Below are 17479 nucleotides of genomic sequence, written 5' to 3' on the forward strand. Positions count from 1 at the left end.
TATGAATTGAGTATATGGTGATTTTTCGATCGTTTTAAATAAAACTCTATATCATACAACTGTGTATTATATTATTTTAACTTTTTAACTTAACTTTTTTAAATTGAATTTTCATTAACTCAATTTTTAACTGAACCGATTTTTATTGATATAAACTTAATAAATAACGAGTGACTTTTAGTCAAATCGTTATTACTCTAGCTCAGAGGTATTCAAACTTTTTCATCCCACGGCTCCTTTAAGTCTTCACAAAATGTTGACGGCTCCCAAATTTTAAATGACAAAAAAATCAATGTTTATATGATTGTAATTTATATTTTATAATTTATTTACCATATTACATAAATAAAATAAATTAAAGCTATATTTAGCGAATGACTGTTGTACACAGTTCAACGTTTCCCAACCGGTGTGCCTCAATGATATTAGTAAACGTTTTTCGTAAAAATATTTATTGGCTTTTAATTATACTACGCGGCTCCCTTCGACAACTCCCTCGACGCCCCTGGGAGCCGCGACGCACAGTTTAAATACCTCTGCTCTAGCTTATTAATAATTAAATTATAAATATAATACAATTATTATTGATGGTGCATGTTACATAACTATTTACTTTTTATTATTTCAAATCATATTTCTGGCAATTTATATATTTAAGAAAAACATAATAATAACTCAGCTTTGGTAAGTTAACTGTGTGTTTCCATATAACTGAAGAAAAATTAGAATCAACTTAATCCTTTTAAAAATATTTTCTATTAACCTTAACTCAATAAAAATTATCATTAACTTGCCAAGGCTTGATAATAAAAATTGTATTATGTTATTGTATGATCACAAATTATATCTATATGCTTTATGATAAATAGTGTTTAATAAGTATAGTTTGTTATAAATATTTTGTATGAAGGTAGTTGTTTATGATTCGGTGAAATGATCATAATGATAAAATGACTTTGTACACAATAATTATTGAGAGTTTGTGTAGAGTACCCCATTCTCGTTGGTTTTTATTGAATTTTTAACCACTGGTTTCAGTAGTCAATTTGAATAAATAATTGACTCAAAATATTTACAACATGACGTGCAATTTGCTCCTACAGTTTTTGAAATCCATTTGTAGTTTTGCATCAAAATGTAAATCGATTATTCTTTGATATAACACATGTGTCTACAATATAGTACTAGAGTAAGATATTGAGATGATATGGGAAGCTAATAGTAAAACTAATAACACAGAATACCTATTTAATTTAGTTTCTTATTTCACTCACCTATTAATACTGACACTGTTTTACGGTTTATCAGTATTGCCTTTAAAGCTACTTCCTAATAACAATAATAATATACTATAGTATCTATTACATATAAAATATTATAATAATTAATGCATTATATTTGAAAAAATGAATACAATATGTTGTACAGTGTAATAACCATATTAGTTAAAGAATGGATAAGCCATGGCATTAACAATATAGGGGTCGATTGCCAGAATGAGGAAGAGATAATGACTGTTTTTATCATACCTTTTCATTTTGGCATATATCTCATCATAATATATACAGAGTGTCAAGATTTTGAGATACTGGGATATCCACGGACTAAGATATAATGGACTGGAAACGACAAGGAGGGCGGGTGACGGAGGACGGCCCACAAAAGGTGTCTCTGTTATCATCAGCACTCATAATCGAGAGTTTTCAGCGCTACCAGTGGTTTTATTTGGCGTCACAATCTAAACCATGATTGCGTTTTCGCGGCTATTTACTTAGCCCCGTAAACACTTAGAAATGGTTATTTATTCATTATTAAAACAACTTTTAATTAATAAATAAATTTGAATGATGGATTTTCGTAAGTGCAGTGTAAAAGGATGCACCAGTAAAAAAAGAAATCCCAAGATTTCTTTTTTTAGTGCACCAAAACCCAATTACTTAGCTTGGAAATTAGCTGTGAGTAATGCTAACTGTGAGGAAACAGTAGTAAAATTTGTATGTGCCAAACATTTTCGACCTGGAGATACAATAAATACCTATTTGTTACCACCTGATATTCCCGATGTAGGTATTATGTACATACCTACTTTTATTTAATTTGTTGATACATAATTATAACATTGTTTTATGTTAAAGTATTTCGGAAAGTCAGATTTAGTTAGATTGAAAAAGGGGGTTGTTCCTTCCATATTTCTTCTGTTGACAAAACGATTAATGACATTACATCTTCCGTCAATAATTTGATTTCTGGTCACAACTGTCATAATATCCTCAATGTAATATTTTTAAATTGCAACTAAATATTTAGTCAACAGATGGCGTTGTAAACTCTCGATTATGGTTGTGACCCCCCGCATTTACTTCTTGTACATACTTTCGAGGCCACTGATAAGCTGCTCGTTTCCAGTCCATTATATCTTAGTCCGTAGGGATATCTAATGAGATAATCAATAAATCATAAATCTGTTTTTTTTGTTTATTAGACTCATATAGATTAGGATCACATATTAAATTTTATGTTTTTATTTCTTTAAATTTTTTGGTAAATTTTTTTATTAGTTTCTTATTTTTGATAATTGAAATTATCCATTTTATAGAGTTTATTTTCATTACATTTCGAACTTTCAACATTTTATTTTCATGAATTTCATCATTTTCATTTTTTTTTTTCAGTTTATAGGTAAAACGACAAAAAACAATTTATTTTTGTCCGAGCGGCGAGTCCCCCTCTACGGATAATGGATATATTCTCATTATGCACCTGCATAGAGATATAATTATACATAAATCTATTTGTGATAAGACCTCTATAACCTCAACATATTTTCATGACCGTTCCCGTATGATAATCACAAACGGTCTTTAAATTCTATAGTATCTACACAGACCTTATATTAATAGACATAGCATGCTTGGCAAAAGGGGTTGGGTGGTGCGGTCTGGGAAATTTTTGTTACATATATGTGTATGTTTTGTATACAGTTATAGTTATACAGTTTATTGACCCATATTATAGTGTGCATGTGAGGTTTGCTGTGTACAATGTACCATTTTGATCAGCTGGTGAGCTGATAAATCACTGGTGGACGCCGGAACTACAACCATCAACCACATTCCATTTAATAGTATAAGGTCTATGATTATCTATGGTTTTAATGTGATTACAACGAGTTGGAAATCAAACCTTGTAATGATTACTAGATAAACCAATGGTGGGTAGTAAGCAACCTCTAAAAATTATTGTCATTCAAGTTCTGAGTGTTAACGTCACCAAGAATACCAACGAAGTAATCGAATATATTAATATTCATTTTGGTGCAATTTACAAACAATATTCTCTACGAAATATATTCATACTATGAAACCAAATACCACTTTAGAAAAAAATTAGTGTTAGGTATTGATTCAAAAAAAATCTTTTTTTTTAATATTTTGGACAATTATTTGACCACTCTATAGAAAATCAAACTAAGATAAGGTGAGTGTATCAATTATCAACGACTGACAATGCAATTTGTCAATCGTGAATGAATTCGGTTAATAAACGTTTAATAAATAACGATAAAGAAAATCATTTGATTATTAAATTACTTGAAATATTGGGATTACCACCTAAAGTATTAACTAACAACGTTTATATAGTATACCTTGTACAGTGTTCATAAATAAAACACAATTTATATTTTACTAACGTTAATCAATCGTTGAAACATATCATCATAATCTGTGTGTTTACCTTACTCACTCTAGAGTCCATAGTATTTTTATGTACCGTAAACGGCATATTAAAAACTATACAAGCATTATTATATCATCGGAGTTTTCTAATATAAATTAATTTTTTTTTCATAGGATATAATCAGACAAATTCCATATTATTGGCAATCATTATTGGATCACTATTATAAAAAACATATGTCAAGTAAGTTTTATGATTTTTAAAAAGATTTTTTTAGCTTTAGACAGCATAAAAATATTGGATAAAAGCTCAACTTAATAAAGCAGAAATTCGGTAATTTGGTTGAAAAATTTAAGTTATAGAATAAATTGTGGGGCCTTACATTTTGATATGCAGAGGCTAAGATATTACTTTGAGCTATCGAAAATCCTACAAATAGACGGTTTGGTTATCGAGATTCCCTGTTTATAGATAATAATAAATTACCATTACGATAATTGAAAAATTATCAAATCCTTAAATAATTCGATACCCAATACAGTTTAAAAAAAAAATTCATGTTAGGTTACGGTTTCGTTAAAATAACGGCAAGTATCGAATCATAAAAACAAGTTATAGACATACATTATAGAATATAGGTACCTACATAGATGATAGTTAGTTTAGCCTTTCTTTCAGTTGATGATGTTGAATATTCAATATTTCATAAGTATATGTATCTATGAGAGTTTGGGAATACTGTTATGTTATGGGTACAATTGATTTTGTTTTGTTTTTATCATTTATTATTAAGGTACTTAAATATTCAGTACAACATTTTTTATTCACATAACAGTGGGGCAAATATGAATAAGGCTTTCAGTGATTTTAAATAAGACTAATTATATCAAAACATTTTTCTAACAGGTTAGGTTATATTGATGGTTCATGGTTGTATTGATAATAAAACATTATTATAAAAATATTCAACTTAACTTAAACGAACATAAGGTATTTATTTTATTATCTCATAGATTGCACAATGGTTATGTACATTTAAAATCAAATGTGTTTTTTTACAGTTATTTCTGATGATCAAGGAATTAAGTACGAATTCTAAAATAGATGCATAATTATCCATCTCTTTCAATATTCTTATGCCCTATTCATATTTGACAGTAAGGCATAGAACAAGATTTCGTTCAAAGTATTGAAAATATTACAAAAAACACTGATTAAACAAAATATTATATTAAGTAACAAGGTTTCTAGCAGCCTAGTACAATGTCAAACAATAGTTGGTCTGCAACAAATGATGACCAAACTGAGTTTTCATACAGAACAAATGAACGAAATTACACTGGAATATATTTGAATCGTGAATTTTTAGAAGATATTTCTATTATAGTACCAAATGAACCGGAAAACATTGGTGAAACCACAAGCTCTGACATGGAAGTGGTACATACATTAGGTCAATTACACCAGTCCGAACATAACTCTGAAATATTACCAGGCTCGGTAATTGAGATCAACGAATCAAACGAAACACCTTCACTACAGTTGAATTCAGAAACGGTTGAATCAGTTTTCAAACCGCATTATAGAAACAATACAGAACCCAGCCCATTTCCCATTGATGATAATGTCGACTATGATCCAAACATAGGTAATATAACTGAATCGTATATCCCTACAAGTATACAACATTCGATGCCTGCGAAACAAAGAGAAAATGGACAATTTTCTGCATGCAGGACTGTGAATATAAGCCAATCTTATTCTTCTGCATTCAGACCACCGGATCAAAATCAGTATCGTATTAATAATAACACTCTCCGTTTACAGGAATATGATCGATACTCTAGTCGTGTTCCTCCTAGTTCATCAAACCGTTGTGAATCGGTTATAAAATATTGTAAGCCCATACAAAACAAGTTCGAGGCCTTCAATACTTCAACACGTGATCCAAGACTAGTAAATCGCGATCAAAATAAATATATTGAAAACAGGTTAGATAAATTTGAAGGATTGAGACGAATAAGATATACAAATAAAAAAACATATTTAAACGAGGACTTAAGAATAATCAATATGAAATTGAAAAACATGAACTCAAGTTACAGATTTGGTGTTGTAAATGATTTGAGTGAAGACGATAACTTTAATGAACACAACATTAGACGCAGAGGAGAACCAAGTGTTAAAAATACACAAACCGACAGGGGAGCTGAAACATACATTGATTGTAATAAATACTTGAAACTCTTGAATACTGAACGACACCAAAAAATAAATTCTGGAAAGGTGCTTGATGTAATAGATTTAATGGACGACAATGGGGGTGTTGCAAGGGAAATTGAAGCTAGAAGAACTTCTAGTGTGTTACAACAATATCGTATAGAGAAAACGGAACTGAGAAAATTAAGAGAAGACCACCAAAAAAAGTTAGCAGAAACTGTAGAAAATATAATTGATAGTTTAAATGATGATACAAGTGATTTAAGATGCACAACAGAAACACTTTCAAAGAAAAATGATGGAGTGATTAAAATACATAATTTGAATGATCAAACAAAAAATAACGTTGGAAAAGCAAATGAAAACACTTTAATCGTTGAGAATTACAATTTTGATAATACTATCAAGAAGGTGGATATTTATGGACTTATTGAAAAAAATCAAAAGAATAAACCGCTGTCAGAACAATCAATAGAAACCATTGATTTAACTCATGATGACACATCTGATTCAATTATCAATCAATATGTTGACACTGGAATGTCTCCTACAAAATTAAAAGACCCAAAAATAATGTCTATGGGCAATGAACGAAAATTGGAAAAAAATAATAAGTCTTCAGAAAAATTGAACACCAGTAAAACTGATAAAAATGAATTAAAAAATGGGCTGGATGGAATAGCTCTACTTGGATATGAAACTTTTAATATTAACAAGATACGCGTAAAAAATACATCTCAATTAATTGAAAATGACCAAAATGAAATTATCAATTCAATGGAAACCGCTATCGGTGAACCCCGTGTCGGAGTACAGTCGAATCCAAATACTTCTACTAAAAGTACTAAATCAGCAACAAACGTAGTTGGAAAAACACACTACACTCATGATGAATTATCAATCAGAGTACAAGATTCAAGAGAAACGACTGAGTCCAACTTAACTGACAGGAGCTCTAGTTACAAAAATCGCAGATCGTCAACAGATTTAGAAAAACGCATTCACAATGCTTTTGAACTACTCCGCCAAGGTACTAATGAACATTCACTCAAATCAAATACCGTCCAATCATTACCAAGCCCTGGACGTAAGTAAAAAGAAATACCTAATAATACTTTGTTTTTCTTAATCAATAATTCGGTTCCATTAATTCTTTTTTTTTATAAATATCTTTATAGTATTCGATGATCATATGCATTTTATTTATTATAATTTGAGCTTACTTTTACTTTCATAAAAAAATACATTAACAATTATTATAGCTGTAGATCTCAATTTCACTCGAAAAAAATGAACAAACATAAAATATTGCGCTTAATCGGTGTATCATTGTAATTTAGTGACCGATATTGGCAAAATTGGCATATGGTGAATTGGATTATGCATATAGAACTTAGTATATTTTTAAGGTTCATGTTAAAACTACTTTTTGAACTTTTCCAAAATCTTTATGTACAATCCCCGAAAATTTCGTCACAATCGGTTCAAAGGTGTTGATTTCAATAGCTTTAAACATAGTTATAGGTGCATTGAATGTTGTTGTAAAATATACATTTGAATAACTAACAATGAATTCAATATTATTTTCTATTATTAAAAAAAAACTTCACTAGTCTATCAATTTTTCGACTCACCTGAAATAACCAACATTTGGCCGAAGTATATATAAACAAACGATGATTCGATCTTCGATATCCATCCTATACCACCAATATAATATGTAGTTTGGAAAAAATTAAATTTAAGATACACTCCTATTTTCAGAAGATCTATGATGAATCCATATACATGTTAGTGAAATCAGTCCAGTACTTCCTGAGATTAGCGCGTTCAAACATACAAACTATTTAGCTTTTGTATGGATACACAGAAATAGAAATATAATGTAGTATATATCATAATATAGAATATGAACCGATATAGTATATTATGGTATAATAAATATAGGATATACGTAGAATATAGATAAAAATAGTATATTAAAGTATAATACCTTAATGATAACTTTGCATGGCCTATCCATTCTTTTTTCTATCTATGGTCCCAACGTTTAATTAAAATTTCATTTGAAATAAATACGTGATGACGCAGTTATACCACGTCAACGAGTTATCTGATTTTTTATCATGTTTATAGGCTCCTAAGGGTCGTAGCATGATTTTAAGTAGCCTATAACCTTCCTCAGATAAAAAAATAATCGAGGAATAGAAATCCAAAAAGTGCTGTTGAGTAAAAAAGTTAATCCAAATCGTAATGAAATTGAATTTTTAAAATTTGAATTGAAAGAATAATTCTAGAATATTGAACACATTTGAACCCTTTTAAATAGAAATACTATATTATTAAATCATTTAAAAAAAATATCTTGTCTCCAAAATGATTTGTCTATTTATGAATGGTTTGTATTTGTGGGCAGCTATAGAAAATCGCTTCTCCAGAAAAATCAGTATTTTGGCAATAGTACTTTTAGGGTTTCCACCCTTCAGTTTTTCAAATCCGACTGGTACTTCTAGAGATTAATGTGCTCAAACAAGCAAATGGAGAGAAGCCAATATTTTTTAAAAATTTTTATTTTGATCTAGAATATATTACACAATTTGTAACCACAAGCAAATTTCGATTTCCGTTTGTTAAATCAAATATCTTGAGATGCATAATTTTTTTGAATTATTGAGGAACCACAATTTTAGTTTTAATAAGTTCTTACATTTTATCATTTTGAGAAGAACTAAGCAAATGCGTCAATACTGTGTGTTTTGAACTTATATTTTAATGAAGGGCAGATTTCCAACGTTTCCGGTAGATTTTCCTAAAAATGTCTCTCATACAAGCCTTTTCCTGAAAATTACGAACACAACAACAGGAAAAAAAAAACAGCCAAATCGGTTGAGCCGTTCTTATGTGATGATATTTCGTAAATATGGCATTTAATTTTTATTTATACATATAAGAAGTGTCGAACTCAATATTGCTAGGTATGTTGGAAAAATATTTCAAATTTTAACTTAATGTAACTTATATTGAATTGTAAGTTAAAATTAAAATAAGTTTTACGAATTAACCGTTATATGTTTTTAAATTACTTTACATATTTATGAATAAAGAAACATATTTAAAAAAAATGTGTTGGAAAACATGTTATTTTTACCACGGATAAACAACATGTGGTACACATTCTGTATATTTCTTAGCACTTGATTAATTCATTAAAATAATATGGTTTTATTTTATTTGGTAATATAGAAGATGAATCTGGAATGCATGTAGAAGGACGACGTATTATTGGAGATCCTGAAAACATGTTTAACAAGAAATCTACAAAGTATTATGCAACAAGTGACTCGAGATGCGAATCAAACGAGGAACAATTCAAAATAGGTATAGTTGTGTTGACCATTATTAGGGCCCAGATGTTGATGCCCTATTAAAAATGTATTTAGGACATAAAAAAATGCCAAAAAATAAAAAAAATAAACAATTTGTATGTAATTTTAATGGACTAAATAGATTCATAAATTGTCACCAATAAAACTGTTTAAGTTAATAAAATTATTTAATGATTTTAAAATTAAAAATTAAAATTAATAAACATACGTTACTTTGAATTTAGAATTTTTTAATTGCGTTAATGCTAGAAAACAATTTCTACATTCTGTTTTGGGTGTTTTTTATAAAACCTATGTAGATAAAATATTACTAAATAAGTTCAATGGCAATACAGATACCTGTGTATTTATTGTAATCGGATTATTCAGTTATTATAATAATAAAGTTACTGTTTTAAAGACGAATAATTATAAATTTGTAATTTTGACCTCAATTGTTAGAAAAAAATGATAAAAATAACATAAAACGAAAAAAACGTAAAAAATGCAAAATAAAAATAATTGATTATAGGGATTCGCATGTTATTGAAACATATTTTTAGTTATATATCTCTACCACTGAAAAATTATATTTTCTTAAAAAAGTGTCCGACTGTTTGAAAAACGTATATGGGTGTCCGAATTCCGGTTTATGGCTTTTTAGCTATAGGAAAAATATACGGCTAAAATTGTGTGTGATAATGGGCGACGCTTTTAGGAAAACATCATATTTGGTGTTCCAAAATGTCTATATTATGTAAATGACGTCAACATCCGGGCTGTAATCATAATTATCACATCGATATCATCACACTGAAATTCATTAATAATAAAAGAATGTTTTTTAGAGTCTTTCAAAAATGTTGATGACGAAAAGAGTATGTCAAATACTGGACATCAAAATACTGATACAAGCGAAACAAGTGGATCCTCTGAGGATGACACTCAATCACAGACAGCTGATTTCATGATTGATATCTTGCCACCTGTTGGTGAGTTAAATAAAAACAAATATAATATTCAGTTAAATAGAATTGCAATCAAATTATACTAAAATATAGTAAATGACCTTAAGTCCAACATAACGATCACACTATCGAAGCTATAACATGTCTGAAAATAGATCAGCATTTTCATTAACTTTATACTAGAGATCGATTTATCTCACTTTTATATCCTTCACGAATGTATTGATTTTACAATATTTATGAATACCTAATGGTAAAGAAGTTTGAAAATTGTATCCAAGGTTCCTCTAGTTGTTCATATACTATTTGAAAATAACGAAAATACGTCGTAGTTATGATATTTTGTTTTATTGTTAGACAATTAATTTGATAATAACTATTAATTAATTTTAATAAATATACAAACTTGAATGTGCTACTGGATGAAATATAGTTAATATATTTCTCTTTTCTCGATAATAACTATCCTGTAGTGGATATATTATAGTCGGCAGTTTATGAATGATCTATATTTTAAATTTGATTTTATCCTGGAATAGAAGATTCGTCAATCTATTTCAAGTCTGGTTAAATGTGCATAAGTTTTTCAAACATTGAAACGCTATACATATATATATATATATATATCGTATATCTCTTATATATCTCGACCGTCCATGACAGTAGGATGATCGAGACATGTCTATTTTTCAATTATTAATATAACAGAAGTTGATGATGACCAAGACCGTACTAATTAAAAAGTGTTCTATAAATAAAATATTCCACTATTATAATATCGTATATAATTGTGAAAGTAAAATTTTTTTTTTTTTGAAACTGGATGTATTCAACAAACACCTTTTGTAAATTTAAGGTACCTTAGTGATTGTGATAAAATTTGACTCGAGAAATGCACGACTTTTAATTTATTTCAAGACTCCATTTGTTCTTAGACGCAAGTATTCAACGTTCGTTATAATATAGTAACAATACATAAGTAATAAAATAACTGTCAACCCAGTTTCTCCGCTGTACGATGACGTGTCAGTAAAGTAATTTCACTAATGAGTTTCCCATTTCAAAAAAATGTCATTATTATTAAGAAATCTCAAATTTACAAATTCACATGAACACAATTTACAGTAAGTACTTACTTGATGATCACCACATAAACTGACAAGGCATCTATAATTGTATAAATCATAAATTCATGTTTTTATTTAATGATGCTTATAGATAGTTATAAACCATGAGTTTGATCAGGTACACACTGGATTTCTGACGGTAAATAATTGATACAATGATACAAACAATGTACATACCTACAACCTACTATTTACATCTAAATTGTTCCAAATACATACTAAGAATAGGATACAAATGTATACATTTTGTATGAATAATTTATAAATACTGATTTTGATATTTTACTCTGTTCAAAACCCACAGTTACAAACAAAATTTAGGTAGCATACATATTACCGAATTGGCAATCAATTACTTTTTTTTAAATCCATCCTTCAATTCGTCGTTGATTATCACAACACTTTTGACTTACAATTAATTAGTTGAGAAATTCATCAACTAGGTAAATAATAAATAAACAAATAAACAAATAATAAAATTAGTCAATACAAAATAAAGAAATCGTATTTTGATTTTATTATTCAACTTCTATTATTAGTTATAACTTTTATCTATGAGCTTACAATACAACATCGATTGTTCTGTTTTTTTTTTAATTTAAAATACTTTTTAGTTACACAGTTATGATCGATCTCATTACGTTAGGTACACAATTATCGTGGATTCATTATTCCAGTATTACATAAGTACCTAAAATTAACTGATATAATTGAGAAAGTAAAATTATTAATTAAGATGAAATAATTAAGCATGTTTAAATAAATTTAAAATTAACTACCTAATAAAAAAACATGTATGTGGATGTCGCTCTGTTGCTACAAGTGAGCCGCTGTAATGGATAGTGTTAAATTTGAATGCAAAACTATAGTAAACACAAAATTATTTTGACCAAAGACAATCTGTCAGCACATAAAATTACTTTGTACATTTGTTGATATTATTGTGATTGAAGTCATTTATTCCACTATTAGGTATTAGCACCTACTGCAATAGGTTAAATTCATTCTTGCCAAAAAAATTAGATTTTAAAAGTCATTGTGTGTATGAAATATAATAATATACTCTAAGAATTGCAAGTACCACGTATAATATTTTAAAATTACAACAAAATAACTAAAATCGTCATTCTTGGATTAAAGTGTAATTAAGACCAAATTTGAACTTAAAATAACACTAAAACAAAAACTGTATTAATATATTTTTTATTTTTTGGCTACAGAATTTACTACAATCATACGACCTTGTTTTCAATTTCCTTTTCTCAGTTATACAAATTGAAAATTGAAACAATTTTTAACTACAAAATAATTTGTATATTTTGAATTTGATACATCTTATCAACATTTGAATTTTAAATGCTTATGAAACAAAACCGTGCCTATATATTTTTCATGTTTTTCAAATGTACTGTAACAATATATCGGGATCCTTGTATTACATTTTAACTCTTTTTGACCCAAAAAATACTATTTTATTGAAATTATAAAAAATAAAAAAAAATTTTAAATTTAAAATTTTCTCTCGCAGCCCAAAACAAGTCAAAATACTTTGAAAATTGTATGGTGCATAAAAAATGCTAATATAGATACATTTAGTGAATGTAGTACGGTCATTTGTTTTAGAGTTACACCAAAAATTGAAATCGATTTTGTCAAAAACTGGCTTTGCATAAAAAACCCTTTTTTCCCTTAATTTTTTGTTTGTTTTTCGCAGTGCTTTTGAAATTTACTGAGGATTTTAAATTTTTAACTCCCGAATGCTCCAACTAGATTCATTTTCCCACCAGACAATATACTGAAGTTGAAAATTGAAACATTTTATTTCGACTTCTTATCGTGTATGTAGACATTATACTGACACGAATAAAAAAAATATAAATGAAAAAATAACAAACACACGTCATTGTAAAATCAATACTTCGCTCCACTCAGAATATAATCCGTATATAAACGTTGCCAGTCGTTTTCCAAAAGATACCAAAGTCCCACACTTCCGTATGTGGGGGGCGAATCATCGTTGACGTGTTCACAGTGCATCGTCAGTCGAGTATTGTTTCCTATTATGTATGAGTACCTAGAGAAGTTTCTGTATTTCTACGATTGAAATAATGATTGAAAACTTTTCTATTTAATTTAATTGTTTTAATTTGTGATTAAAATTTTTTCACTTGGCGAAAGTTTCGTTTAGTGTTTTTCTACAATATTTTTCTAGGTATTCAGGGAAGCAAGAAAACGGTTTTATATTAATTTAAATTTCGAGCTTAGGTAACTTTTTTTGAAGTGCTATTGTGGATTTTCTTCATGCTAATTTGGTAAGCAGATTTTTGTAATTTGTTTGCCAAGCATATGTTTTAATGAGTCGTTTATGTTTTTGAAATATCAAGAACCATTTTTATGAAATAATTTGATTTTCGGCAATATATCCCAAAACTTTTGATATTATGTCATGTAACATCATTGTAAAATCAATACATACATTGATCCGCTAGGAAACAAAATTATTTATAGAACAGACTTATTAAAATTGATATTCAGTAGGTAAGCTATTATAATTGTACTACATTGGATTCAAAAGGACACTATAGATTACACGTGTTATAATTGTATGAATATTTTTGGGTTTATAGTGGTATATCATAGATACCTACCCTTTTTAAAAATAAAACAATAACCAGCCATTTTGTATACAAAGAATATTAGGCAAGTCTCAAAGTAAATCTAAAGAAAATAGTATTTCATGATATTTTTTAAAACGTTGAAACATATTTGAGGGTCTTATCTATTTTTTTATATTTGTTAACTTATAAGTTCTAGATATAATCTATTTAATATTTAAACATATAAGTCTCTAAATTGAATTTGTTTGATATCTAGACAGGATTATTATGATGACAATAAAATAGTAATTGTATTGTAAAATTACAATTAATCGGTTTTATCAGTGATTTCGCAATAGTTTAACATACCAACTAATTGTTATTTAGATTAAATCGATTAGATTAGGTGATTAATCAATTAATATGCATATATTATTATGAATTTCATAAGTTATCACTTATCACACTTTAATCAGGAGGATAAAACGTATAAGATAAAACTGAAGCAGTTAAGATATATGTATAACCTCAATGCATTATGAAATTACTAATTAATGATTTATTTAGAAATATGTTATTGAACTAATCGATTATTGAATTAATCGATTGATTTATCGGATATCCGATTAACCGTTAAAACCGATTAGAACTTATAAATGATAATCGGTTGTGTCAAATAATAACCACTCAGACCTAGGATTGTTTTATACAATTGTATAAATTAATTTGAATCTTAACTATATATTTTAATAGAACAATAATACTGAACGCTTAAAAACTCTTGTGTTGTAGGTAAATAATTAAATACGTATTCACTTAAATATGACAATTTTTTTTTGTTAGTTCATCGATACAACTCTATAATGGATGTAGAAAAAGAAGTACCATATATTAAATTATCTGAACAAATTTTAAACGAAAATTCTAAATCATGTGATGAGAATGAATTCAATTACGATTTGAGTCAAATGGGTGTGTATCTAATGTTGAAATATCAATATCGTCGATACAAAATGAGCTAACTAAATATGGTTAAATTTTTTAAGAACAATCTGAAGATTCAGATGACGAACCCGTTTTAACTATTGATATGCAAGCTACTGACTCTGATGAACCAGGATTAAATGAACCGTTAGAGGATGCCACCCAATCATCAAGAGATTCCTTCATTGGCGACGGGAATGCAGATGGTGAGTTACTTGAACTATTATTTTTTATATACTTAACCTACATCCAACTTTTAAGTATGACATTACAGTGTCATATCTCGTCAGTGTGAGATATGTTTGTATAATGCATTTCGACATCTAATTAAATTATGGGATTGTTTGTACAACCTACACTTATCGATCCATTCTTAATAACACCAGGAATGCACAAACGATTTATTTATTTTTCTAGAATCCACCCCAGAACTTCCCTATAAGTTTGGTCCTTAGGCTTTAGATTTGCTGAGTGTCTTCATATGTAGACTATTATAGTCACCCTCCCTCACTATAAATGTCTCTGAGCCAACTAAAAAAAAATGCATTTACAAACTCTTGCAGTGTTCTTGATGTAAAAATGCGCTTGTTTTCATGGCTTTTACTGTAGTTTCTTATAGTTTTAGATAATACCTAGAATAATTGGAAAAATTTTCTATTCGGTTATTGCTGACATTGCAACATCAATAAATAAATGGGAGAAAAATCAAAATTATTATTTAATAATAACTTCATACGACTTGCAGGGAGTCTACTTTGGAGTATAATATAACGCATATAATATATAACTATTTAAGTAATCTGCGTCATGTTTGGGTTTTTATAACAATTCGAAATTAACATAAGTAACTAGGTATAATAAATATTATCGTGGAATAATTTGAAAATTATCTTAACCTGGTTTTTAATTTTTTAAATATGGTTACTTTATAATTAACTAGCTGTTTAAATGTATTCACTAAAATATAGCTTTGCTCTATTAGATCATAAAGACGATACAGACATAGAAGAATCCGCACGTACTACATTTGTTGACCACGTTTCGGACGAACATTTTGAAAAACGTAAATTAAAGAAAGGTATCAGAGATGTTATGTTCACGTTGTTAATACAAATTAACCAATTGTGCATTCATTTTTTTAATAATATTTCGAAGGTCTAAACAACGAACAAAAAGTGCGTTCTGTAGAAAATCAAGACACTAAATTGGGTGAATTTATCGATGATGAAGCAGAATTGCCGAATGTTCAGCGTTTGGCCGGTGACGACGTATTGTCCGCTGACGAACCGCCCGCTGAACAACCACCCGCTGATGGACACATTGTCGGTGAGTTGAATATTGAAACATGAATTGAAACAAAATAGACAAATTAATATTGTTATCAATCTTAAGTGAAAGCACCAACGATTTTATTGTTTCCTTTTTATATATATTATATTATTATTTATTAGTGTCTAGTTCTATCAATAGCTGATCAACAAAAAATAATTTTCTTAAAACAACGATTTTCGCGAAGAGTTCCATCCCTGGTAGCATAATATTATAGAATAATTCTTTTTTATTCTTTTGATATTGAAATGTATTACCAATCTTCAAATTAAAAAGTTTAAATCGTCTTAATTAATACTGTTATGTTTAACAATATTACATTATTTATAATACATATAGTCATATAGATACATAAAGTCACGAACTCTTAAATTATGACTTTAAATAGTACCTACAACAAATAGGATTTATATAGGAACTCAATATTATATTGAACTACCGGCACCTCACGGCGTTGCCAAAACAATTTAAATTTATCCGTAGATTTGTCCCTTTTTCACTCTGTTAAATGTGAGCTGCCCTTATTTTTAACATAGTTATTTGTGTTGTATTGATCAAATATAAAATACAAGTATAAAATGATATTCAATTTTAATAACTTTTTTAATATCTGTAGCCAATTGCTTTCTTATAATATATTATGATATAAACGAAAAAATATTCGATTTGCTATAATCGAGATAAAATGGATGTGTGAGGCAGTGCATTTTTGCGCAGTTCCTCACCAAAGATTTTTATGGACAGCACGTGATGACTATTCTAGTTTAAATTAAGTGCTACCCCGAAAAAAATATTTGGCTACATCACTTGTAAATGAATTTTTTCCATACTTCGTATTTTTTAATTTTATTTAAGTTCGTTTCCTGGCTTTTAAAATTATTATTTATTTTGACCTACACTTCTGTTTATCTGATTCAATAATAAAAAAATAGTTTAAAATAATGTCCCAAATGCTCAATCACCAGCCTGTCTACCTGTTTTAAATGTAAACATTTAGTATATAATTATATATATAGATATAATTTCGGTTACCGTTTTTAAAAATGTTGATGGTGGATTCATTCCCGAGCACCCAATTCAATATACCTACTTATAGTCAACGGAGTCCAGTGCAGTTAACATTTCTTCAAAACATGATGTTTCATTGACAAACTACATTATTTCAGAGTTCAATTATTATTAGGTATTAGTACACAAAAACAACAATAAAT

General features: G+C 28.3%; 1 protein-coding gene across 1 annotated transcript; it reads left to right on the forward strand.

Moving 5' to 3' along the window:
- Positions 1-4760: 4760 nt before the first annotated feature.
- On the forward strand, positions 4761-16334 carry LOC111038949. The gene is made up of 7 exons (XM_022322220.1): positions 4761-6985; positions 9142-9276; positions 10112-10255; positions 14799-14927; positions 15002-15145; positions 15922-16017; positions 16095-16334. The coding sequence occupies exons 1-7, from the start codon at positions 4942-4944 to the stop codon at positions 16286-16288; spliced, it is 2886 nt and encodes a 961-aa protein (XP_022177912.1). The 5' UTR covers positions 4761-4941; the 3' UTR covers positions 16289-16334.
- The last annotated feature ends 1145 nt before the right edge of the window (positions 16335-17479 follow it).

The sequence above is a fragment of the Myzus persicae genome, unplaced genomic scaffold (assembly GCF_001856785.1).
Source record: "Myzus persicae strain clone G006 unplaced genomic scaffold, MPER_G0061.0, whole genome shotgun sequence".
Classification (NCBI taxonomy): domain Eukaryota; kingdom Metazoa; phylum Arthropoda; class Insecta; order Hemiptera; family Aphididae; genus Myzus; species Myzus persicae.

What these genes read in the sequence shown, in the direction of transcription:
- LOC111038949 (XM_022322220.1), top strand. Translation starts at nt 4,942, where the DNA reads ATGTCAAACAATAGTTGGTCTGCAACAAATGATGACCAAACTGAGTTT. An exon ending in ATCATTACCAAGCCCTGGAC is followed by an intron (nt 6,986 to 9,141) that starts GTAAGTAAAAAG and finishes TTGGTAATATAG; the next exon opens with AAGATGAATCTGGAATGCAT. An exon ending in TGGCGACGGGAATGCAGATG is followed by an intron (nt 15,146 to 15,921) that starts GTGAGTTACTTG and finishes TTGCTCTATTAG; the next exon opens with ATCATAAAGACGATACAGAC.